General features: G+C 44.1%; 1 protein-coding gene across 3 annotated transcripts in view; it reads right to left on the reverse strand.

Annotated features, from left to right (window-relative positions):
* The window catches only part of zgc:63863 (uncharacterized protein LOC393372 homolog), a 44,642-nt gene that overhangs the window by 15,544 nt on the left and 1,469 nt on the right, over window positions 1–27,629 (reverse strand). For all 3 annotated transcript variants that reach the window (XR_006311764.1, XR_006311765.1, XM_043690940.1), the window contains exons 2-7: window positions 23,849–24,034; window positions 22,772–22,852; window positions 22,220–22,406; window positions 20,480–20,581; window positions 13,519–13,660; window positions 11,791–11,975 (exon numbers count right to left, since the gene is read on the reverse strand). Coding sequence is in view for 1 of the 3 variants with exons in the window: in XM_043690940.1 (XP_043546875.1) it covers window positions 11,791–11,975; window positions 13,519–13,660; window positions 20,480–20,581; window positions 22,220–22,406; window positions 22,772–22,852; window positions 23,849–24,034 (883 nt within the window). In the remaining 2 variants the exon portion in view is untranslated. The remainder of the gene's footprint in view (window positions 1–11,790; window positions 11,976–13,518; window positions 13,661–20,479; window positions 20,582–22,219; window positions 22,407–22,771; window positions 22,853–23,848; window positions 24,035–27,629) is intronic.

A 27,629-nucleotide genomic window follows, 5' to 3' on the forward strand; every position in this document is an offset into this window, starting at 1 on the left:
TTTTCCCCGGGTGCAACAGAGTTTTACAAGGGGACATAAATTTAAGGTGAAGGGTGGAAGGTATAGGGGAGATGTCAGGGGTGGGTTCTTTACCCAGAGAGTGGTGGGGGCATGGAATGCGCTGCCTGTGGGAGTGGTAGCGTCAGAATCTTTGGTGACCTTTAAGCGGCAATCGGATAGGTACATGGATGGGTGCTTAAGCTAGGACAAATGTTCGGCACAACATCGTGGGCCGAAGGGCCTGTTCTGTGCTGTATTGTTCTATGTTCTAAAGAAGAAATTGCCGTGGCCCTGGCTGATATTTCTGCATCATTGTTAGCCATGGGTGAGGTCCCAGAAGACTGCAGGATAGCAAACGTTGTGTCATTATTCAAAGGCTGCAAAGAAAAGCCTGGGAAGTATAGCCCAGTAAGCTTAACATGTGTGGTAGGTAAATTACTTGAGAAGATTGAGAGATAAGATATACAAGTATATGGAAAGACAGGGTTTCAGTACGTATAGTCAGCATGGCTTTGTGAATGGGAGATCGTGCCTCACAAATTTGTTAAGAGTTCTTAGATGAAGTGACCAGGAAGGTTGACAAGGGCAGGGTGGTAGATATAGTCTACATGGATTTCAGTAAGGCCTTTGATAAGGTTCCACATGGTAGGCTGCTCTGGAAGGTTAGATAGCATGGAGTCCAGGGAAAGCTGGTAAATTGGAATCAAAATTGGTTTGATGATAGGAAACAGAGGGTAATAGTAGAAGGTTGCTTGTCAGAATGGAGGTCTGTGACTCGTGGAGTGCCTCAGGGACTAGTGCTGGCCCATTACTGTTTGTTATCGACATCAATTATTTGGATGAGAACATACAAGGCATAATTAGTAAGTTTGCTGATGACACTGAAATCGGTGGTATCGTGGAGAGTGAGGAAGGCTATCAGAAATTGCAGCAGGACCTTGATCAGCTGGGGAAGTGGGCTGAGAAATGGTAAATGGAGTTTAATATAGATAAGTGTGAGGTCTTGTACTTTGGAAAGTCAAACCAAGGCAGGAGTTTCACGGTGAATGGTAGGCTTTAAGGAGTGTAGTAGAACAGAGGATTCTTGGAGTTCAGGTTCACAGTTCTCTGAAAGTGGAGTCACTGGTGGACAGGGCAGTGAAGTTCTGTTGCAGTTATAAAGGACATTGGTGAGGCCACACTTGGAGTATTGTGTTCAGTTTTGGTCACCTTGTTATAGGAAGGATGTTACTAAACTGAAAAGAGTGCCGAGGATGTTGTCTGGACTCAATGGTGCAAGTTATAGGGAGCAGTTGGACAAACTAGGGTTTTATTCTTTCGAGCGGAAGAGGCTGAGGGTGGATTCTTATAGAAGTGAAGATGATCAAGAGAGGCATGGATAGGGTGAATGCACTTAGTCTTTTACACAGGGTTGGGGAATGGAAGACATCAGTTTAAGGTTAGAAGGGAAAGAATAAAAGGGAACCTGAGGGGCAGCATTTTTTACACAGAGGGTGGCACGCACATGGAATGAGCTGCCAGCAGAAGTGGTTGAGGTAGGTACATTAACAATATTTAAAAGGCATTTGCACAAATACATGGATAGGAAAGGATTAGAAGGATATGGGCGAAGTGCAGGGAAATGGGGTTGGCATGGACAGACATTTTGATCAGCATGGATCAGTTTGAACTTTTTAAAAAGCCCATTTCCGTGTTGTAGGATTCTACGACAACTTCTGCATACATCGCATCATCCTCCGCCACTTCCACCACCTACAAACGGACCCCACCACCAGAGATATATTTCCCTCCACACCACTACCAGCATTCTGGAGTGACCATTCCCACCGCGACTCCCTTGTCAAGTCCACACCCCACTCCTGGCACCTTTCGCTGCCATTGCAGGAAGTGTAAAACCTGTGCCCACACCACACCCTTCACCTTTGTCCAAGGCCCCAAAGAATCCGTCCACATCTGACAGAAATTTACCTGTACCTCTACCAATGTACTGTATCCATTGCACCCGATGTGGTCTCCTCTACACTGGGGAGACAGGACGCCTACTTGCAGATCGTTTCAGAGAACATCTCTGAGACACCTGCACCAACCAACCCCACTGCCCCGTGGCTGAACACTTCAACTCTCCCCCTCCCACTCCGTCACGGATATGCAGTTCCTGAGCCTCCTCTACTGCCAAACCGTTACCACCTGACACCTGGAGGAAGAACGCCTCATATTCCACCTTGGGACCCTGCAACCACACGTGATAAATGTGGATTTCAACGGTTTCCTCATTTCCCCTCCCCCCACATTTTCCCAATCCCAAGCCTCCAACTCTGCACCACCCTGCTGACCTGTCCATCACCTTTCCCAACTATCCGTTCCACCCTCCTCTCTGACCTATCACCTTCATCGACCTATTGCATTCTCAGCTCCCTTCCCCCCCTAACCCCATCCCCCTCCCATTTATGTCTCAGTCCCCCCAGCCCACAAGCCTCATTCCTGTTCAAGGGTTTATGCCTGAAACGTCGATACTCCTGCTCCTTGGATGCTGCCCGACTTGCTGTGCTTTTCCAGCACCAAACTCTCAACTCCATCCTTAAACAGTCAGTGCTGATTTGAATTTATTGTTCATTAATTCTAGATCGGCCCCAGAGGAAAAAGACAGTTGTGAATCTGTGGAATTCTTTACCACACAGGACTGTCAAAGCTGGATCATTAACTATATTTAATGCTGAAACAGACAAATTTCTAACCATTAAGGAAATCAAGATTTTTGGGGGTGGCGAGGCATGAAAGTGAAGTTGAGGATTATCAGATCAAACATGATCGCTTGAATGGCAGAGCAAGCAGACTTGATGGAAAATGAAAGCAAAGAGCTACTTGTGGTCCCACACTTTATGGTCTTACATCCATCCTGTCAAAACCATTTGTGATCAGATATACTTCAGTCAAGTCATCACATCCAAACCCCCTCTTCTAAACACCAATGAAAACAAGCCTAACCTGTCCAACCGAACCTCAAAACATTTCTCATAAGTTCATCGCTTGTACCAATCTGTAAACATTCTCTGAATCACTTCAAATAGAGTCAGAGATGTACAGCACAGAAACAGACCCTTCGGTCCAACCTGTCCATGCTGACAGATATCCCAACCCAATCTAGTCCTACCTGCCAGCACCTGGCCCATATCCCTCCAAACCTTTCCTATTCATATACTCATTCAAATGCCTCTTAAATGTTGTAATTGTACCAGCCTCCACCACTTCCTCTGGCAACTCATTCCATATCCGTACCACCCTCTGAGTGAAAACGTTGCCCTTGAGGTCTCTTTTATATCTTTCCCCTTTCACCCTAAACCTATGCCCTCTAGTTCTGGCCTCCCCCACCCCAGGGAAAAGACTTTATCTATTTATCCTATCCATGCCCCTCATGATTTTATAGACCTCTAATTGGGTGGCACGGTGGCACAGTGGTTAGCACTGCTGCCTCACAGCGCCAGAGACCCGGGTTCAATTCCCGCCTCAGGCAACTGACTGTGTGGAGTTTGCACGTTCTCCCAGTGTCTGCGGGGTTTCCTCCGGGTGCTCCGGTTTCCTCCCACAGTCCAAAGATGTGCAGGTCAGGTGAATTGGCCATGCTAAATTGCCCGTAGTGTTAGGTAAAGGGTAAATGGAGGAATATGGGTGGGTTGCGCTTCGGCGGGTCGGTGTGGACTTGTTGGGCCGAAGGGCCTGTTTCCACACTGTAATGTAATCTAATGCAATCTAATCTAATCTGTCACCCCTCAGCCTCCGACCCTCCAGGGAAAACAGCCCTAGCCTATTCAACCTTTGAATGTTCAAGATGTGGTCAGAAGCATAACATTGTTAGCTTTATGTTTAATTTTCCTTATAATAAAAGGGGATAATCCTATTTTCTTTCTTGATTATGAGCTGTACCTGCACACTAACAGTTTGTGACTCATACACAAGAATACCTAATCCTCCCGCACATCAGAACTTCACAGCCATTCTGTTTAAATAAGTTTTTTTCCATTCTTCTTGCCGAAGTGAACAATTTCACATTTTCCCACATATATTCCATCTGCAAGATTTTTGCCCACTCATTCAACCTATTTATACCCATCTGCAACTTCCTTATCTGTCCTTCATGCATACCTCCCTATCCATCTCTGTGTTATCTGCAAATTTAGCCACCGTGCCTTAATTCCCCGCGTCTAAGTCATTGATGTGAATTATAGAAGGGTTGAAGCCTCGGCACTGCAGGATTCCACTTATCACTTCCTGCCAATCAGACAAAGATTCCCTAATCTCTCTGTTTTCTGCCAATCAGCCAATCTTACATCCATGCTCATGCTCAGTGTGGGCTTCATTTTCTGAAATATCCTGATGTGGCACCTTCACAAATGCCTTATGGAAATCCAAGTATAGCCTATATACAGGATCCACTTTATCGACAGCACATGTTACTCCTTTAAAGAACTCCAACAAATTGGTTAAACTTGAGCTTCCTTTGATTAAACTATGCCAATTCTTCACAATTACTCTGCGTTCTTCTAAGTGCTCAGGTATAACTTCTTTCATGATCAGGCCTAACACCACCTCCACAGAGGCATCAAGATAACTGGCTCATCGTTTCTTGTTTTCTGCTTCCTTCCTTCTTGAACAGAGGGGCCAAATTTGATACTTTCTACTCTGATGGAACCTTCCCTGAACCTTAAAAATTAACACCAACCTATCTGCTACCTGATTAGCAACTTCTACCTGGACCCAGCGACCTGTCAGCCTGTAGTTCCTGCTTAATACTACATCCCTTATGATTGTAAGATGTTGCCAGGAATGAAAGGTTTGATTTATAAAGAAAGGCTGAGACGGTTTTCACTGGAGCGTAGGAGGTTGACAGGCAACCTGATAGAAGTTTATAAAATAAAAAATGAGAGGTATAGAGAGAGTTAATGGTAGTTGTCTTTTCCCTAGACTGGGGGATTTGAAGACTAGGAGGCACATTTTTAAGGTGAGAGAAGAGCGATTTAAAAAAAGAGATGAGGTAAATGTTTTACACAGAGGGTGGTTCATGTGCAGAATGAACTTCCTGAGGAAGTGGTGGATGTGGGTACAATCACACACTTAAAAGTCATTTGGATAAGTACATCAATAGGAAAGGTTTGGAGGGATATGGGCCAGGAGCAGGTAGGTGGGATTAGTTTAGTTGAGATTATCTTCAGCATGGACTGGTTGGACCGAAGAGTATGTTTTTGTGCTGTCTTGCTATGACTCTTGCTTCCACCTCTGAATTTACAGCTATCACTGGTAATGTTTTTTTCTATCCTCTATAGTGGACACTGAAGCAAAATATGTGTTCATTTTATCTGCCATTTCCTTATTATCGACTTCTGACCCACCAGCTCACTCTCCAGAGGGCCAACTCTAATATTTCCCTCCTAATTAATCTTTTAGTCATACCATGCCATTGTTTATATTCTTACCAATCATTCACACCCAGCTTTGCAGTTATTTATTTTTTCCTTATGTTTGATGTGATCTTTTAGCACAGATTTTGAGTCCTCCCTTTTAGAATTTTTCCTTGTTGCACAAAAACATTTATTCTGCGTTTTCTGAAATATTCTCTTAATGTCTCTGGGTCATTTGTCTAGCCTAATACACCAGTTCACTTCAGTCAGCTCAACTTTCGTGTCCACGTAGTTGTCCTTCTTAAAGTTTAAAGTACTAGTTTTAAACTAGGTCTTCTCCCAAACATGTTAAAATCAATCACATTGTGATCAATGCCACCTACAGGCTTCTTCATTCGGAGGTCAATAATTAATCCTGACAAGGTGGTGTCAGTGTCAGACTGGGATGGACAAGATCAGAAGAAACGCGACACCAGGTTATAGTCCAACAGGTTTACTTGAAATCGCACAAGCTTTCGGAGTGCAGCCCTTTCATCAGGTACAGCAAGAGAGGACACAGAGTTTATAGGCAGAGAGATCAAGGGCATAGAGATCAAAAATATCATGCAATTGGTGTGAGTGGAGTGTCAGATAATAAGTTTCTGCAGGTGACCAAGAGTGTTAGACAGTGTGTAAAGTGTTTACAAAGTCAATGTCAGTGTTGTGCTGTCATGACAATCGGGCAGAGTGATAGGACTATACCATCGGTGGCATCTCAGGTCAGACACTGAATTGTAGGTGTGAGGCCTTGTTCAGAATCAGTCACTTCCAAAACATGCTGCTCTAAAATAACTCTCTCAAAATCATTTTATAAACTGCTTATTGAGGCTACTGTTGCTGACCTCATTTTTCTGGCTTATGCATAGATTAAAAATCACCCATGATTATTGTCACCCCTTTATTACAAGCACCCAATATCCAGATACCTGCCAGATCAAGTCAAATGGGAATGTCAGTTACAGCCTGTTAACACTTACTAACACTGATTAAATCAGTCATTGCTGAACGTCCCACCTCTAAAGTAGAAGCCAGCAAGGGAAGAAGATCTGTCATTTGCTTCCCAAAATCCCCCACCTCAATGTAAATTTCATCACTTTCTCTTCCTCTGTCAGACATATTAGATACTGTCAGTGGACAGAATCCGAACAACTGAGGTATTTTATACTAAGCTGTGGTTGAGACAAATGTTTTCTAAGTTTATTCTGCTGACTCAGCAGCGATAGGCCAACTGCTCAGCAATGTCCCAGTTATAAGCACACAGTGAAAGGAATGCTGCAGTAGGGGAGTGAGCTGTAGTGCAGTGCATACGGAGATTAGATTCAGGCAAAAGAGAGAATGAATGGGCAACAACACAATGAAGGAAGCTTGCAGTGAATGAAGCTGAATAAATGAAGAGGCTGAATCAGCCAAGTGAACTATCATTGTGGTCTGGCTCTTATCCAACTCATTTTCCTATTACAATACTCTGCCCTAGAGTATGTGCTGATATAGCCTGAGCAAAAAAAAATTACAATCAACTTCCCTGGACATTGCTGCATTGGCTGATGTCAGCCAGAAGTTGCTACAGTTTGTTTCTGCACTAGGAGGAGAAAAGACTTAACAGGCAAAGATTGTTATCCAGTGTCCTTGTTTTTGCAACATGAGGTATTGACCACCCAAAGTTAAGCAATGACGTAACAGTACTCACTGTCTGGTAGACCTGTCAATCCCTATCCAGCAGGAGACAGCACTTTTGATGAAAGAAGGGCGAACTCTTTTCTCATTAGAAATTAACTATATACATATACAAACATACTGATACAGGAGATTGACTCTTTGTTCATGTTAGAGCAGGCTTATTCCACTGGACATATGTCCAAGCCTACACTTTTGCTCTTTCCCAGAATATTTTGGTTCTTGCAATGAACTCCTCCTCTTTAGATCTACAAAATGCATTCCAAACTCAAATAAAACATCAGCAGGAGGCCATTCAGCCTGTTCAAACTTTTTAGAAGAGCTTAGTCTCATTCCACCTTGCTCTTTTCCCTGTAGCCGTCTTTTCTTTTTATTATGATTATTTATCCAATTCCCTTTTGAGTTATCTTTCAATTTGCTTTCACTAACCTTGCCAGCAGTGCATTCCAGATCACAATAACCTTCCAAGAAAAGAAATTCTCCTCATTTCAGTTTTTTATTTTGAAATTGTGTTCCCTGGTTATAGGGCCATACAGATGGACAACATGGAACAGACCCTTCAGCCCACCTATCATGCCAACCAGAAACCTAAATTAATCTAGTCCCATTTGCCAGCATTTGGTCCATATCCCTCTAAACCCTTCCTATTCATATATCCATCCAGATGCCTTTTAAATGTTGCAATTGTACCAGCCTCCCTCACTTCCTCTGGCAGCTCATTCCATACATGCAGCACCCTCTGCATGAAAACGTTGGCCCTTAAGTCCCTTTTATATCTTTTCCCACTCACCTTAAACCAAAGCCCTCTAGTTTTGGACTCCGTTACCTTGGGAAAAAGGCCTCAGCCTTCATCCTATCCATGCCCATCATGATTATTACAAACATCTGTACATTCACCCCTCAACCTCCAATGCTCCTGGGATAATTGTCCCAGCCTATTCAGCCTCTCCCTATATCTCAAACCCTCCAACACCCCGTAACATTCTTGTCAATCTTTTCTGAACCCTTTCAAGTTTAACAACATTGTTCCTATAGCAGACAGACCAGAACTGAAAGCAGCACTCCAAAAGTGGCCTAACCAACGTCCTGTACAGCCACAACATGACCTCCCAATACCTACACTCAATGTACTGACCTTGAAAGTGAAGAGTACTAAACACCTTCTTAAACTCTAAATTAAACTCTATCTGCCACTCCTCAGCCCATCTGATCGAGGTCCCGCCCTACTGACATAACTTTCTTCACTGTCCACGCCACCATTTTTGGTGTCATGTGCAAACTTACTAACCATTCCTCATATCTTCACATCCAAATTATTTATACAAATGATTAAAAGCAGCAGACCCAGCACCGATCCTTGCAGCACACCACTGGTCACAAGCCTCCAGGTCCAAAAATGAACCTTTTCCTCCAACCCCGCTCTGTTTCCAACTTTCGAGACAATTTTGTATCCTAATGGCCGGCTCTCCCTGGATTCTATGTGATCTAATCTTGCTAACCAGTTGTTCATGCAGAACCTTGCTGAACACCTTGCTGAAGAGTAAGGGAGGTGGTTTGGACTGTGTTGGCTTGTTTAAGTCTAGAGGTAATACAGATATGTACAAGGAAAGTTTTCAGCAGCAAATGAGCTGAAGCAAGAACAGAGAGAAGTGATGTTGTGAAGATAGAAGCAAGTATGACAGGTGTTTATAAGGCCATTTCAGAGACAAATACAAGATGATCTGATGATTAGATAGGGCAGACAGCGAAAGTCTTTTTTCTAGGAGGATGACGTCAGCTTGTACGAGGGGACATTACTACAAACTGAGGGGTGATAAGATTTAAGACAGTTGTCATAGGCAGGTTCTTTACGCAGCGAGTGGTAAGGGTGTGGAATGCCCTACCCGTTAATGTAGTCAACTCAGCCGCATTAGGGAGATTTAAACAATCCTTAGATAAGCACATGGATGATTTTGGGATAATGTAGGGGGACGAGCTCAGAATAGTTCATCGAGGGCCGAAGGGCCTGTTCTGCGCTGTATTGTTCTATGTTCTATAAGACTGAAGTAGCAAACTATCTCAGCCTGAGACAACTGATATGGGGAGGGACTGAGTCAGTGACTAGGGTGTTTGAAATAAGAACTGAAATCAGTGATGTTCGTCCTCGAAAACTAAACTGGCAGAAATTTCTGCTCATCAGTATTGGATATTCGATAAGCAATCTCATAATTTAGCAAGAGTAGGGAAGTCAAGAGAGATACTGATGAGGTAAAGCTGGGTTTCATCAGCTTGCACGAAAAAATTAAAAGATTGAATTAGGTTGATGTCAGACAGTAGTACCCTGACTGGAATTATAAGAAATTATAAAGATATTTAATAAAATGTTGCTCACAGCTACTAAACATCCCAAAATATTTTACTGCCAATGAAGTGCAATTGAAATGTAGTCAATGTTGTAATATAGGAAACGAAACACCAATTTACACCCAGCAAGCTCCCACAAATGTGATGGTTTTGTCTGTGATGTAGGTAGAAGGAGAAATATGGGCCAGGACACAAAAAACAAGAGAAGGTCAAAGGGACACCAAAATTAATGATTCAGAATCAGGGAGCCATAGCTGGTGACATTCTAGATATGATTAAATATACCAGAACAGAATCAGGCAAGAGCTGTTCCACCCATCTGAGTGACTGTGGAAAGGATTTGGAGGGATAGAGTCAAACATGTCAAATACCACAGTCAGATTGAAAAGGACAAGGAGGCAAAGTGTACTTTGTCACAGTCACACAGGACACAGTTTGTGACTTTGATGAGAGATGTACCGAGGTGGGGTGAAAACTGGACATAGAAATAGGCCATTTAGTTTCCTTTATTCGTCAGAGTATTGAGTACAGGAGTTGGGAGGTCATGTTATGGCTGTACAGGACATTGGTTAGGCCACTGTTGGAATATTGCGTGCAATTCTGGTTTCCTTCCTATCGGAAAGATGTTGTGAAACTTGAAAGGGTTCAGAAAAGATTGACAAGGATGTTGCCCGGCTTGGAGGATTTGAGCTATAGGGAGAGGCTGAACAGGCTGGGGCTGTTTTCCCTGGAGCGTCGGATGCTGAGGGGTGACCTCATAGAAGTTTACACAATTATGAGGGGCATAGATAGGGTAACTAGGCAAAATCTTTTCCCTGGGGTCGGGGAGTCCAGAACTAGAGGGCACAGGTTTAGGGTGAGAGGGAAAAGATATAAAAGAGACCTAAGGGGCAACTTTTTCACACAGAGGATGGTATGGGTATGGAATGAGCTGCCAGAGGATGTGGTGAAGGCTGGTACAATTGCAACATTTAAGAGGCATTTGGATGGGTATATGAATAGGAAGGGTTTGGAGGGATATGGACCGGGTGCTGGTAGGTGGGACTAAATTGGGTTGGGATATCTGCTCGGCATGGACGGGTTGGACCGAAGGCTCTGTTTCCATACTGTACATCTCTATGACTCTATTTGGTCCATTGGGCCACCTGTAACATTCATTCAATTGTGGCCAATCGGACTACCCCACCTACCTGTGATCATCTTTCATCCCCTTGCTCATCAGCAATTTATCAAAACCTCTGCTTCTACCTTTTCAGAAAAAGAGCTCCAAAGACTCACGAACCTCCAAGAAAACATTTTGCCTGATCTCTATCTTTAATGGGCAATGTCTTACTTTGATATCAGGGACCCCTATTTCTATTTTCTCCCATAAGCAAAACATTCTTTCCTCACATATTCTGTCAAGACCCCTCATAATAAGTTTGAATCAAGCTCTCTCCTATGCTGCATGGACACAAGCCTAGCCTGCCCAACGTTCCTGTCTACTCCATGTATTAGTCAAATAAACATTCTACTTCTATTTCCATCCTTTCTGACATAAGGAAATGAATATTATACACAGAACACCAGATATAGTCTATCCAATGTCCTCTAATTAAAGCATAGCCTCCAACTTCTGTATGTAACCTCCTCCCAATAAATACTTTCCTGGTTACTTTCTATACCTGCATAAGCCTTTGTTACTCATGCATGACAGCAACCATATCCCTCTGGATCTTACAGCTCTACAATCTTTCAGTATTTAGATAATATACTTTATTTTTCCATTCTTCCTGCCAAAGTGGACAATTTTGCATTTTTCTACATTATAAACTTTTCATCTAAATCCCTAGGATAGAGTCAGTCTGGGCAAGGGGAGTTGTAATTCTGCAGTTCCAACTATTTTTTTGGCATCCCTTATCTGATGAATGGAATTTTCTGATGCTCCTCCCGCCATTTCCTGATTTACATTCATTTCTGGGATGTTACTTGTATTCCCTAAAGTGAAGACCTGCTCAGTTCATCTGGCTCCTCCTTATTTTCCATTATTAATTCTACAGACTCACTTCGAAAGGGCAAACTCACGTAGTTTACTTTTTTCCTGTTTAACTATCTATAATAATAATTGTTTTAGATTCCCACATACCTTTATTGCATGCTCTAATTTTCCCTGCTTACTAGCCTTTTAGTCAATCTTAGCTGTTTTTTCTGTTTTGTCCAATCTTCTGACCTGCCGCCCATCTTTGAGCAGTTGTGTATCTTTTCTTCAACTCTGATATTAAACTTGATTTTGAAGGGACTCAAAAGGATACGGAATTTGATTGAGATTCAAACATTCATAAGCTGATAAAAATTGCCTTGCCTTTTGCGTAGCTGCAGTGCTGCTTGTTTTGCAAGCTCAGGGGGTGGATGGTGGGAAAATAGCTCCTCTGCTTTGATGATCAGTGTCTCGTAAGGAAGATCCTGCGGTATCTTGGACAGTAATTGATGGACACTGGCCATGTCACAGTCACATTTCATTACTTCTTCCTCCCTGTGTAGTACAATCTGAAACAAGGCAGTCAAGTCAGTCATCTTCATGGCTGTGCTTTCATAATCACCACACTTTGTCCTCCATAATATGCCTGAATTCCCACTGGGTCACTTAAGAAAGGTAACCAGGAGCTCTCAAGTTCCAATCATCATGGGCTTGGGTTGTGTTTCGTAAATCATTATGGATAAAGACAACTATACAGCTCATCTTTGTTCGCACAGTTGGAGAGATTCTTAGCTCCATCCGGCAGCCTACAGCATCCAGCGGGTTTCATGATTGCAAGATTTTCCTGCCTCCTCAACCACCCATCTCCACTCATGTCGATAAACAGACACCAATTTCCACCCTCTGGCTAAGAGGCAGCCCTGACAGATTTCATTCCCAATTATCCAAATCAATGTTTTTGTCCCTCAACCATCCCATGTGTTCTTGGGTTGTGGGTGATGCCAGTAAGGTCATATTTAGTGCCCTCATTAGGGATGATGATGGTGGGCTTTCTTGCAATAATTATTGATTATACAATGCTGTACCACTACATGTCTGATGCTTAACATTGCAATGTGGAACCGGAGTCACATGTAGGCCACACCAGGTAAAGGTGCCAGGTTTGTTTCTCCTAAAGTTCATTCATGAACCAGCTAGATTTTCATGCCAAACAGCCGATTTGAACTAGTGAACCCTGGTTCGTTAATCATGCAGCAGATAGAGATGCTTCACCATTCTTCCTGCTCTTACATCCGAGGTTGCTGCATGGAAACAGGCCATTTGGTCCAATGAGCCTGGCATGTTTTATCCTCTCCACAAGCCAGGGGTAAAGAAAACCCCGAAGCTGTGCTCTTCTACAAAAGTACTTGACCAAATAACAATTATTTTTTGGATGAGAGGAACTAAAGTCAAGTCCAGTTCTGTTCATATATAGCATTCACTTTGCTGCAGGAACTACTTAGTTGTGATGTAAAGTGGTAACCCTGTCTACATTTTCCCTTTTGAAACTATGGCTGCTGTGACCAAGTTTGATGTCATTTAAAGCCAGTGCCAGTACATCAGCTGATTCGGAATTGTACCAGGGCTCCTCATCTGGTCAATCTTAGTGATGGTTTCACACCTACTGGGCTTTTACTCTTATCACGTCACACTTGATTAACAGAAGTATAGAAAATAAAGAATTTCTAAAGTTAGGTGCCCTACAGTAAGTACTGATCTTATTGTTAACAATGAAACCTAGGGTGAAATATGTTTGTCCTAAATACTATCAAGTCAGACAAATTCGTCATTTTGGTGGTCTCTTTGGGATTGTATACATTTTGTGATGGCTTGTGGAACAGTGGGACACAATCATTGTTACATAAGTACACAAGGGAGAAAGAAACAACAGTATCCTTTCCAAATGAGGTCACATGAAGACTGGCAGGAGGAAGTTTGCATACAGCATAAACTCTAGAATTGACTAACTGGGCTAAATGGTCTGTTTTAGTCTATAGATTCATTGAGAACAAGGGGCAGTGAAGTACCAGACTAAGTGCTTAGGAAGAGAAGTGGGCATGGAATGATACATACCGCTGCCGCAACGTAGACTGGCATCAACGGGTGACTTGCCAGAAAGAAGTCGTACAGCCTGACAGTATGGCGAAACTTGGAGAGGACGTGACCATACCAGGTGATCAGCCAGCTCAGGGCAAAGATGGTGCCAACCTCAGCCCTAAATGAGGCACAAGACAGATTGAGCCAAAGCAATTATTTTCATCCAAAAGAAACAAAATAGAATTAATTTATATAGCGCTTTTCACATCCTCAGGTCTCCAAAGTCCTTCAGACACAATGCATTATTTTTCAGCTGTATTTACTGTTCCCATCGAGATAAGTGCGGCAGCCAGTTGCAACATTGCTAGGTCCTGGAAACTGAATCAGATAATAGGGCAGTGAGTTTGCCTTCATGCATTTGGTCAAGGGAACTGTGGTTACAAAGACACACATTATTCTTTGAATGATTTCATGAGATATCTTTTGCACTTTCACAAACTGACAAGTCTAGGTTTAATGTCTCATCTGTATTGATCAGCTCAAATCTCTGGAGTGGGGTTTTATCCCTCAGGCCAAGATGATTTATTCAAACATTAGCACCTCTTACTGGTGTTGTTACTCCGATTATTCAGTGATGAAACATTCTTTGCAGGGAAAGGAAATTTCACAAGTGAATAAATTTAGAAACTTAGTAACACCCTTCCCCAACAATGTCCGGTCTTTTAGAAACACAGAGAATGGGAACAAATGGTTGACTGGATTCCTGTAACATTGCCCCTCTCCCCATAATTACTGTTATTAAAATATAATGTAGAAAACATTAGATGGCCTGTATAGCTGAAGAATCAGAAACTGATAAAATACAGGAGAGACAGGATATTTTATTTGAATCACGGGTATGATTCAAGTTCTGAGTGGGTGCTTACAAACGAGAAATCCATCAGTTCAAAACAAACATAAATAGATATTTTTAATCCACCTGTGCAGACATGTTATGACACGATTCCTGAAACAGGTAGTTCTTGAACCTGAGCTTCCTGGTTCAAAGGTAGGGGCATTACCACTGCACCACACCAGCCCTAGTATTTAAATATATTACTCCAACAAGGTGCAATAAACTTACTGATTTGCCTGAAATAGCTGGTATGCTCAACACATTCTAAGCGGTACTTTTATAATTTTACATCAATTGGCAAATGTCCAAGCTAACTACAGTGTAAGCAGTGGAAACTTTATATCAGTCAAATGCATCCTGTTCAATAATTTTTTTTAAAATCCCACTTGATATTCACAAATGCTCACCGATGTGGCTGTACATCCTCCTGAGCACAGGAACACAGAAGCGGACTGAGTACATTCACTGCTGATCAGATGGTGGAGATCCACCTACACAGAAAAGGCAATGTTTGGAACCTCTGGACTTCCCATGTACAAGACCAGGTGATACATTTACCACTGAGCCCTTAGGGAGAGCTGAGCACATGCTCCTGAACATCATTTATTACTAACCTGGTCCAGTAGCTATATTGTGAAAATTGTCAAGGTCATTTCTGTACTTTTCATGGATTCAGTTCAAGATACATTACTTGCATTATAACAAATGCTCCAAAGCAATTCATTTCTTGCAAAACAATTTAGAATAGCATGAGGTTGTGGAAATGCTACAGAATACATGCTTTTTCTGTGGACATCTGATTCGACTATTTCAATACTCGCCGACCTTGTATCCTTCACACAGCCAGTACCAAACTCCATCTAAAAATCCACCAATTTCCTATTAGCACAGCAAATCTTGTAGATTCTTCACCCAGTACACACAAATCTACATGAACTTCCTGTTCCCAACACTATCTAAAAATTCTCATTTTTGTCTTTAAATCCCTCGTGGCCTTTTACTGTGCCCACCCTTAAATTATTTCCAGCCCAATCAATCCTCCCAATTCACTGCTTCAAATTCTTACAATCTCCTAGACCAGATAATGACCAGATCATCTGTCTTTGTCACATTGTGAGGAGTAACTCTAGTCCAGGACACCGGGAGGATTCCCTACTGTGCCTCTTCAGATCAGTGCTTTGGAATATTTTAGGTTCATTTGAGAGAGTATAGGACTTGGCTGTTAATGGTTAAGCCAGCATTTCATGCCCCTCCCTAAGTGACTGTGGCAATATCTGAAGGTATCTCGGATGACTCAAGTGGCGTGTGACAGCAAATGCTGTCAGGCCTGGGTGAGTCATGCTAACTGTGTAAGAGAGATATAATAAGTAAATATTCTGTAAAGTAAATGTCTGTTTATCGTTGTAGGGACAGATACAGAACTGCATAAACAAGCTTCGGTTGCAACTCTGTTTAAAAAAGCATGTCTACTCACAGTAAATTTTAACTTAGGTTTAAAGATGTACTAAGAAATGTTTTCAATCAAGACAACTTTTAAGACTCCTGCCCGATCTCCATCTCGCTCCTGTTCGCCAGTCTTGGAAGGAACCCAACAGTGACCTTGAACTGAATGGCTGTTCAAGCATTTCAAGAGCAATTAGGAGTTAACCACATTGCAGTGGGTCTGGAGTTACACATAAGCCAGACTGGGTAAGGAATCCAAATTTCCTTCTCTAAAAGGGACATTAGTGAACCAGTTCAGTTTTTACGACAGTCCACATTGTTACTTGATCACTATTAGGCCACATTGCAGATTTTTATTGAATTTGAATTTCACTATCTACCTCAGAAGGATTCTAATCCACGCTCCCAGAACCTTTTTAAGGTGTTCTGGATTACTGGTCCTTTTTTTTAAATTCACTCAGGGGATGTGAGCATCACTGGCTAGGCCAACATTTATTGCCCATCCCTCGTTGCCTTTGAGGTGGTGGAGAGCTGCCTTCTTGAATCACTACAGGCTACAATGTAGGGTGGCCCACACTGCCCTTAGGCAGGGAATTACAGGATTTTGACCCAGTGACATTGATGGAGAAGTGGTATATTTCCAAATTAGGATGGTGAGTGGCTTGGTGAAGAACTTGCAAGTGATGGTGTTCCTTCATATTTGCTGCCCTTGTCCTTCTAGATGGAAGTGTTTGTGGGCTTGGAAGGTGCTGTCTGAGGATCTTTGGTGAATTTCTACAGTGCATCTTGTAGATGTACACATTGCTGCTACTGACCATTGGTGGAGGGAATGTATGCTGTGGATATGACATCAAGCTTCTTGAATGTTACTGAGGAATATTCCATCATACTCCTGACTTGTGCCCTGTAGATGACAGACAGGCGAAGGACAGCTAGCTGGTGAGTTACTAGGCACATTATTCCTAGCCTCTGACCTGCTCTTGTAGCTACCGTGGTGAGTCCAGTTGAGTTTCTGGTCAATGGTGACCCCTAAGAACGTTAACAATGACGATAGCACCATTGAATGTCAAGGGGTGGTGTTACATTGTCCCTTATTGAAGATGGTCAGTGGCTGCAATCAACTCTGGTCCCTGGTGCTGTGATGTTGCAACACTAACCACTGAGCCACCATGCTGCCCTCATTGTTTTACTGATGATTGAGAGTAGACTGATGGAGTGGTAATTGGTCAAGTTGGATATGCCCAGTGCCATAGAAATATTTAGCATGCTTTGTGTGTACAGGACATACCTGGGCAATTTTCCATATTTGTTGGGTAGGTGTCAATTTTGTAAATGTACTGGAACAGCTTGGCTCGAGGTGTGGCAGGTTCTGGTGCACAAGTGTTCAGTATTATTGCTGGAATGTTGTCAGGACCCTAACCTTTGCAGTATCCAGTGCCTCCAATTATTTCTTCATGTGGAGTGAATCGAATTGGCTGAAGACTGGTCATTGTGATGTTCGGGACCACAGAAAGAGGCCGAGATGGATCACTCACTCAGCGCTTCTGACTGAAGACTCCTGCAAGTGATTCAGCCTTATTTCTTTGCACTGATGTGCTGGGCTGTTCCATTACTGAGGATGGCATATTTGTGGAACCTCCTTCTCCAGTATATTGTTTAATTATCCACCACCATTCATGACTGGATTTCGCAGGATGGCAAAGCTCTGTCTATCACTTAAGCAAACGTGAGAACTGCAGATGCTGGAAACCAGAATCTAGATTAGAGTGGTGTGGGAAATGCACAGCAGGTCAGACAGCATCCAAGAAGTAGGAAAATCGACGTTTCGGGCAAAAGCCCTTCATCAGGAACAGCCTGCCTGACCAGTTGTGCAGTTCCAGCACCACTCTAATCTAGACTCTATCACTTGCTGCTTATACTGTTTGACACACAAATAGCCCTGTTTGGAAGCTGCAGTAGGTTGACACCTCTTCTGTAAGTATGCCTGGTGCTACTCGTGGCATGCCCTCCTGCATTCTCCACTGAGCCAGGGTTGATCTGCTGGCTTGATTGTAATGGTTGTGCGGGGGATATACTGGGCTATAAGATTGCAGGTTGTGCTAGAGTACAATTCTGTTGGTGTTGATGGCCCACAGGGTCTCATGAATGTCCAGTCTGTTTAAAGTCTGTCCTGTTGAGCACTGTAATAGCACCATACAACACAATGGAGGGCATTTTTAATGTGAAGGTGGCCACCTTTACTAGTAATAGACAGATGTATCTCCGATCCAGAGCAAGTCCTCCCAACTGTATATCACTGTGCCATCAGCTCTGCTGCCAGTGGGACAGAACGTGTCTTGAGATACTAATGATGGTGTCTGGATCATTGTCATACCTACAGATAATGTTAGGCTGTTACGCTACTAATCTGCGAGACAGCTCTCCCAATTTTGGCACTAGCCCCAGATGTTGGCAAGGAGGACTTTGCAGGGTCAACAAGGCTGTTCTGCCGTGGTCTGTACTGATGCCTAGGTCAGTGCCCGGTGGGTATCTGGTTTCATTTCTTTGTTGAGGCTTTGCAGTGACTGACAACGACGTGGCTTCCTAAGTCATTTCAGAGGGCATTTACAGTCAATCACATTGCTGTGGTCCTACAGTCACTGCGGTCATCAGTAGATTCTTAATTCCAGATTTTTGAAAAAACTGAATTCAAATCCCACCATCTGCCATTGTGGGATTCCAACTCAGGTCCTGAGAACATTAGCTGAATTTCTGGATTAATAGCCAAGTGATAATACCACTGGGCCATCACTTCTAAGACATAAACACTACATCAACTGTCCTTATCTCATCTGGAAGATGGCATCCAGCAATCCCTCAGCACTGCATTGGAATATCAGCGTTGAACTTTGTGCTCAACTCCACAACTTCCTGATTAGAAGTCAGCTGACAGTGTAAAGGCCACCTCTTTCCAAAATCTTTTGTGACCTCACCGAATGTTGCGTTTAGTTTGGCATGTTCCTTAGTCCCTTATTGGACTGCTGTAGAAAACCTTGGAAAAATGTCTTACGTTAAAAACGTGACAAATGGGGTTATAAAGTTGTAGGTGAGAACGTGTTGCTGGAAAAGCACAGCAAGTCAGGCAGCATCCGAGGAGCAGGAGAAGCGATGTTTTGGGCCAGAGCCCTTCATTTTCCAGCAACACACACACAACTCTGATCTCCAGCATTTGCAGATCTTACCGTCTCCTATAGAGCTGTAGTACTGAGTTTCCACACAGGAGGCCAGTAGCGAGGCACACAAATCCCAGGTATTGAAGTGCTTGGACAGAAACTCAGATTAACCAGTTTAATTGTTTCTACTTGATACATGGCCTCTGACCCTTTGCCTATTGCATCACTGTGAAGAATAAGTATCAGGAAACTATTTGACCATACGCATCACCACCAATTCAGTTTTATTTTCATCCAACATTCAGTTGCTCCAGGTCACTGATTAACTGGTTGATTGTCATCACATATATCGAAATACAGCAAAAAGTGTTGTTTGGTGTGATATACAAGCAGGTCGTACCATAGAAAGTGCACCAGAGCAGAACAGAATGCAGAATATGGTGTTAAAGCCACAGAGAACACGCAGTGAGAGAGTGCAGAATTAACATTTGAGAAGTCTATTCAAAAACCTGATAACAGCATGGAAGAAGCTGTTCTTGAAACTATTCATACGCATATTCAAACCTTTATATCTTCTTCCCGACAGAAGAGGACGGAGGAGAGTATAATTGGGTGGGAGGGACCTTTGATTCTGTTGGATGCTCTCCCGAGGCAGCAGGTTGTATGGATGATGGACTGGGCTGTGTTCACGACTCTGTCGTTTCTTGTGGTCTTGGGAGAGCAGTTACCATCCCTCACTGTGATGCACCCACATAGGATGCTTTCTATGGTGCAGCTATAAAGATCAGTAAGAATCCTTGTGGACATGCTGAATTTCCTTAGCCTCCTGAGAAAGTAGAGATACTGTTGTGTTTTCTTGACCATCGTGCTGACATGGTTGGATCAGGACAGGTTGCTGGTCCCAGGAACCTGGCACCCGTGACCATCTCCACCTTAGCACCACTGATGCAGATAGGGAAATGCTCTAGACTCCGCTTTCTAAAGTCAATGACCAGCTCCTTCGTTTTGCTGACATCGATGGAGAGATTGTTGCCTTTACACCATACTGCTGAGCACTCAATCTCTTTCCTGTATTCTGTCACGTCATTGTTTGAGATCTGACCTACTATGGTGGTGTTGTCAGCAAACTTGTGAATAGAGTTGAGGCAGAATTTGGCCACGCAGTGAGTGTATAAGGAATATAGTAGGGGGCTGAGTGCGCTGCCTCGTGGGACATTGGTGTTCATGATTATGGTGGAGGAGGAGGTGTTGTTGTCTATTCTTACTGATGACAGTCTACGGGTCAGAAAGTCAAGGATCCAGTTACAGAGTGGGAGACGAGACCTAGGTTTTGGAGTTTAGACAGCATCTAACAGAGACTGCAACAAGACTAACTACAGCAATGGTAATGACTAGGAATGCTTGGAGCCATGGCCTGCAGGGCCCCAACAGTGAACATTTTCAGTAATGGAGAAAGACCCAAACAGGAAAGTCACTAAAGGGGTAGCAAACAGAACAGATGGCTCACCTCTGCAGAAAGTCGTGGAGCTGTGGGTTCACCCGCTGCAGAACTGGCATTAGGTAGTTTAGAATGTGCTTCGTGCTGTCCATTGTGGGATCCATAAAATCCCTGTGGGAGTAGCATAGCAAAATCCATGGGTTACCCTTTGTTTCACTCAATACCACAAAGCACACAATGCAGGCCTGCAACCACCATGCATTCTGTTACTCGTCTACTTGCTACCTCAGGTATCACGCTGAAACTTTATCCACAATTTATCTGCCTGCACTCATTTTGGCAGCTCTGGTTGTTCCTCTCACAACCTCCAAATAAGAACACAAGAAATAGGAGCAGGAGTAAGCCCGTCATCTCCTCAAGCCTACCCTACCATCATGGATGATCTGCCACAGGCCTCATCTCCCCTTTCCTGCCAACTCCTCATAGCCATCCACCTCCCAATATTAAAAGAAAATCTTCCTCCTCTTTGAATACTTCCAGTGATCCAGCCTCCACAACTCCCTTGGGTAGAGAATTCCAGATATGCACTACCCTCTGGGAGAAGACATTCTTCACATCTCACTTTTAAAGAAGCACCGCCTTATTCTGCAACTACGTCCCCTCGTCTGACCTGCCCCCACTCTACCCTGTCAAGTCCCTTCAGTATCCTTTTTGGTAAGCTGCTACATAGTGGCACCTTCACTCTGAGGTCATTAATTAATCAATCCTCTCTCATTAGACAATTCCAGGTCTCATATTCCAGCTTGCTTTCTGGTCAGCTCCACAACATGCAGTTCTAAGTAGCTATCCTGAAAACATTCTATGAACTCATTGAGGCTAACTTTGTTTATCTTACTTTCCCATCGCGATAAAAATCTCTGACTATTATCACTGAGCCTTTCTGACAAGTTAATTATTGTTACTTTATGGCCACCCGATTGTAGCAGGGTGGGCCACCACTCAAGTGACTTGATTTTATCATTTCTCATTTCTACCCAAACCGTTCCACCTCTTGTTTTCCTGAACTGAAGTCACCTTCTGTATTGTGCAAATATTACTAACTAACAGAGCCACCCTTCCATCTTTTCCAACTTTCCGGTCATTCTTAAGTGTCCTATAACCTTGAAGATTCAGGTCCTCATCCTAGCAATGCCTCTGTAATGGTCAGTTAGGTTATTTTCCACTGCAGCCCTTACTCTCTCAAGCTGACAGGTCCTCAAATCTGTTGGACAATTGCAAAGGCTGCAGGTCCTGCACTCCTGCCCTCTGGGTCCCCTTACGTGCCTCAAACAAAGGCACACTCTCTTGCCCTTGAACACTAACAAATCAGATGATCCAACCCTCATGACCTGCCTGTTATGATAGCCCTGATAGTAGTGAAGTTGTACGTTCCTCTCAAAGACACAGAAACTGATGTTGATCAGTTGTTCCTGTAGAACTTCATGTTCCTCTAGACGCATGCTGATATTAAAAATAAATTGCTTATATATGGTTCACAATACTGTCACTGTTCACTGGGGGTGAATTTTTAAGGCGGCAGACGAGGTGCCAATCAGTTGGGCTACTTTTATGTGGATGGTGTCAAGGTTAAGAGCGCATGCACTTGTCAGGTAAAAACGTTGTCATTTTTATTTTGTACAAATCTAGGTTATATCTGCATTAAATCTGCAGTTTAAATTCTGTCATTGCAAGCATTAAAGAGTTACTGGCATTTGATGAGCATAGATGGGCCTCAGTATGCAGTGCTAACCATGATTAGTGGTTCTTCACCTGAGATGATGGGAAGACAGTATCTCCATGAGTGCAATGGCCATCCTTTCACCAACAACCAGGAGGAATGTCACAACAATGTCATGGTAGCCCTGATAATAGTGAAGCTGTAGGTTCCTCTGTAAGACGTAGAGGATGACGTTGATCAGTTGCTCCTGCAGAACTCCACGTTCCTCTGAACTCATGCCTGAGAGTAAAAATAGATTCAAAATAAATTTGAAATAAGCAACCAGCATACACCTTTGTTTCAATTCAGTTTTCTACAGGAGAGTTTGTCTTCATCACAAAAGTTACAATCCAAACAGCCAACAAATCAACAATGTCAACTCAATGACACAATGGTTGACATGTAAACCCAGATTGAGAGATCTAACATATTTAATTTTACACAGCTACTGGAGAACATGAACCAATTGACTTCCCTGTCTTTCCCCCTGAAGTGAATTCTGATAGACCTAAATACTCTCTGCCTTTTCCCTTTGACTGAATCCCAACAGACTAACTACCCTCCCTATAATTTGCACTCAACTGAATTTCATTAAAAATTCTTACCTTGTGGAAACCTGCGCAGTGACCGTTGCACATCCATGAGCACCTGGTTGTAATCTTTGTGGCCTTCCCTTATATCCTTGCCTTAAAAGACAAGCATACATCAGATTTCAGCACACTGCATTTTGCTTCAAATATAAAGCTGGGATTTTCTTCTTCATGCGTGCAAAACTCTTGGGGGTGGGTTGGAGAGGTGAATGGAGAGAGAGAAAGTTGCCTCATCGCAACGTGTTCAGTGACCAGCAATCGTGCTGGCCAAATAACTTCACAACATATTCCGTAACCTACTGTGTGTCTGTGCCATTGTGCAGTGCTCTCTATCCACCACAGTCACTGGTGCTGGCTCTTCACCCTCATTAGTTTTGGCATTTAATTAAGTCATTTTAATAGAGGGGAATGGGGAGGAGTACACAAAGAGAAATTTGTGATACAGGAACTATTTCTGCTAGAGCAGAAAAGACAAAGGAGGAACTTTCAAAAGGATTTTCTAAATGATAACAGGAATTGATCTTGTGATTAAGGAATTTATATAATAAGGTTGCAATGTCACTGGTGGGAGATCATCATTTTAAAATTGTTACTGTGTGTGAAGTGTAGAAGATTAAGAGGTCAGCTAAATGAAATGTTTAAGGTGATTCAACGAGAGAGAGGGGAACTACTTCTTCTGGTGGATGAGTATCAAATAATAGGGTAGAACATTTCAGCCAGACAGTTCTGGGGTGATGTAAGGAAGCACTTTTCTCCTCCCACACAACGGGGAGCAGAAATCTGCAACTCTCCCACAAGAAGCTAAAGATTAATTGATAACTTCAGAAGATAGTGACAGATTTTACTTGAGTAAGGATTATAAGGAAGTTAAATGGAGTTAAGTTACAGATTAGCCATGATTTGACTGAATGACAGAACAGTTCAAGGTGCTGAATGGCCGCCTTTTTTCCATTACCCAACTTAAACAAAAAATTCACTAAAAAACAATGCAAACACAAAGCAGGAGGTGAATAGGGAAATGGATTAAATAGCTACAGCTGAGGCTTGCCGATAAAGGAATAAATCCAGCAGTTATCCTCATTGCCACCATACCTGGTTTTGGAGGTAATTTGTAAACATTTACATTCAGCAGCTTTGGCCAGACTTTCCTGCGGATCTCGTCGGTCAGGAGCCCACCCTCACTAATGGCAGACTGCCGGAGAGTTTCCACATCCACTGGGTCAACATTCAGAGCCTGATGGATAGCTACCAATTTCTTCTTTTTCTTCGATTCGGGTTCTGTTGAGGGAACAATGTGGTGAACTCTCAGCGCACGACTGGTCACGAGAATCTTAGCATCATGCCCATTGTAATCGAGGAAATGCAACTGCACATTTCTTCCAAACTTCAGCTCCGACTGGAGTAAGTTACAGTTACAGCAGGTTAACTCAGCGAGACATCAGAGTCAGCAGGGTTGTGAATTCAATTTCAGCTGGAGTACAGAATATAGGATGACAGTTCAGTGCAATACTGAGGAAGGGATCAGCATGAGATACGTGGCATCTTTTGGATGAAATGTAAACAGAGGCCCTGTCTTCTCATGATCCTACAATGTTGTTCAAAATGCAGTGAGAGTTGGCCTTAGCTTTACAATAAGTCCTAGCTTTAGGTATTTGTTTCTTCATGAGCAAGGAGGTGAAAAATTATTGGGGGTTGGTAGAAATGTGGAATAATCAGAACAGCCACTATTTTATCGAATAGCGGTGTGACGATGCTGTCAATTTAAAATGGTTATTTGGACCTTGTGTTTTTTGGAGGTGAGGTCATAAAGGCAGAGGTGCCGAAGAGTCTCGGAAAAGGCTGGTTTAACAATTGAAGGGGAGTTCTCCCAGTTCAGGCGTTTTCTAGTTTGTTTTAGCTTTTGCAGTCACAAGGTGTGTGATTCCAGGAGAGTCACAAGCTTCAGTAAAGAACTCCTCTGACTTTCTCTGAAATCTCTCTCTTTATGATGCTCCCTCCTGCCTGTAAGAATCTGGGTTTGGATTTACCTTTTCGACAAGCAGTGTGTTTGTGGGATATTGATGTATTGGAACTGATCATTAGTAATAATTACTTTATCGGTTCAGTAACATTTTCCAATAGTTAAGTTAGTCCAAATTTTGTTTTCTTTTGTTCGCATTCCAACTGTAATGTTTAAAAATATCTGTTTTGTTTAAAGCCGAAGGATTTGATGTCACACCTGGAATACTCACGTCACATCTGTCTTTAAAATAAGAAAAAGTTACAGTCCAGGATACCTTCTTAAAATATTTTGTGGGGTTCTGGCCAGGTCCATAACACATTAGGGGGCTCTTGTCAGAGCGAAACTCTAATTTAACTTGGGGTTCAGAGTTGTTGAACTCAAAGACGATGAGTGGACACAGCGTGCGCTGCCAGCCCAGTCCCAGTGCACGTACGCGCACACGCTGACACAGTGCGTACACACACTGACACAGTGTGTACTGCCAGCCCAGTCCCGGTGTGAGCGCACACACACTGACACAGTGTGTACTGCCAGCCCAGTCCTGGGGTGTACACACACACGGACACTGACACAGCGTGTACTGCCAGCCCAGTCCTCGGTTGTACACACACACTGACACAGTGTGTACTGCCAGCCCAGTCTCGGTGTACACACACACACACTGACACAGTGTGTACTGCCAGCCCAGTCCTGGTGTGTACACACACACATTGACACAGCGTGTACTGCCAGCCCAGTCCCGGTGTGTATACACACACACACAGACACAGCGTGTACTGCCAGCCCAGTCCCGGTGTGTATACACACACACAGACTAAGCGTGTACTGCCAGCCCAGTCCCGGTGTGTACACACACACACTGACGCAGTGTATACTGCCAGCCCAGTCCCGGTGTGTACACACACACACTGACACAGTGTGTACTGCCAGCCAGTCCTGGGTTGTACACACACACTGACACAGTGTGTACTGCCAGCCCAGTCTCGGTGTACACACACACACACTGACACAGCGTGTACTGCCAGCCCAGTCTCGGTGTACACACACACACTGAAACAGTTTGTACTGCCAGCCCAGTTCCAGTGTACACACACACACACAGACACAGCGTGTACTGCCAGCCCAGTCCCGGTGTGTACACACACACACAGACACAGCGTGTACTGCCAGCCCAGTCCCGGTGTGTACACACACACACTGACGCAGTGTGTACTGCCAGCCCAGTCCTGGGGTGTACACACACACACTGACACAGACACAGTGTGTACTGCCAGCCCAGTCCCGGTCTGTACACACACACTGACACAGAGTGTACTGCCAGCCCAGTCCCAGTGTGTATACACACACACACACACACACACACACACACACTGACACCGTGTGTACTGCCAGCCAGTCCCGGGGTGTACACACACATACAGACACAGTGTGTACTGCCAGCCCAGTCCCGGTGTACACACACACACACTGACACAGCGTGTACTGCCAGCCCAGTCCTGGTGTTTACACACACACTGACACAGTGTGTACTGCCAGCCCAGTCCCGGTGTGTACACACACACTGACACAGCGTGTACTGCCAGCCCAGTCCCGGTGTGTACACACACACGCACTGACACCGTGTGTACTGCCAGCCAGTCCCGGGGTGTACACACACATACAGACACACACACACACAGACACAGCGTGTACTGCCAGCACAGTTCCAGTGTACACACACACACTGACACAGCGTGTACTGCCAGCCCAGTCTCGGTGTACACACACACTGACACAGCGTGTACTGCCAGCCCAGTCTCGGTGTACACACACACACTGACACAGCGTGTACTGCCAGCCCAGTCCCAGTGTACACACACACAGTGACACAGTTTGTACTGCCAGCCCAGTCCCGGTGTGTACACACACACACACAGACACTGTGTACTGCCAGCCCAGTCCCGGTGTGTACACACACACAGACACAGCGTGTACTGCCAGCCCAGTCCCGGTGTGTACACACACACACACAGCGTGTACTGCCAGCCCAGTCCCGGTGTGTATACACACACACAGCGTGTACTGCCAGCCCAGTCCTGGGGGGTACACACACACACTGAAACAGATTGTACTGCCAGCCCAGTTCCAGTGTACACACACACACACACAGACACAGCGTGTACTGCCAGCCCAGTCCCGGTGTGTACACACACACACACAGACACAGCGTGTACTGCCAGCCCAGTCCCGGTGTGTACACACACACACTGACGCAGTGTGTACTGCCAGCCCAGTCCCAGTGTGTACACACACACACACACTGACGCAGTGTGTACTGCCAGCCCAGTCCTGGGGTGTACACACACACACACACACACAGACACAGCGTGTACTGCCAGCCCAGTCCCGGTGTGTATACACACACACACAGACAGAGCGTGTACTGCCAGCCCAGTCCCGGTGTGTACACACACACACACTGACACAGCATGTACTGCCAGCCCAGTCCTGGGTTGTACACACACACTGACACAGTGTGTACTGCCAGCCCAGTCTCGGTGTACACACACACACTGACACAGCGTGTACTGCCAGCCCAGTCTCGGTGTACACACACACACTGAAACAGTTTGTACTGCCAGCCCAGTTCCAGTGTACACACACACACACTGACACAGTGTATACTGCCAGCCCAGTCCCGGTGTGTATACACACACACAGACAGAGCGTGTACTGCCAGCCCAGTCCCGGTGTGTACACACACACACTGACACAGCATGTACTGCCAGCCCAGTCCTGGTGTACACACACACACTGAAACAGTTTGTACTGCCAGCCCAGTTCCAGTGTACACACACACACACTGACACAGTGTGTACTGCCAGCCCAGTC

Source organism: Chiloscyllium plagiosum, chromosome 5 (genome assembly GCF_004010195.1).
Source record: "Chiloscyllium plagiosum isolate BGI_BamShark_2017 chromosome 5, ASM401019v2, whole genome shotgun sequence".
NCBI lineage: Eukaryota > Metazoa > Chordata > Chondrichthyes > Orectolobiformes > Hemiscylliidae > Chiloscyllium > Chiloscyllium plagiosum.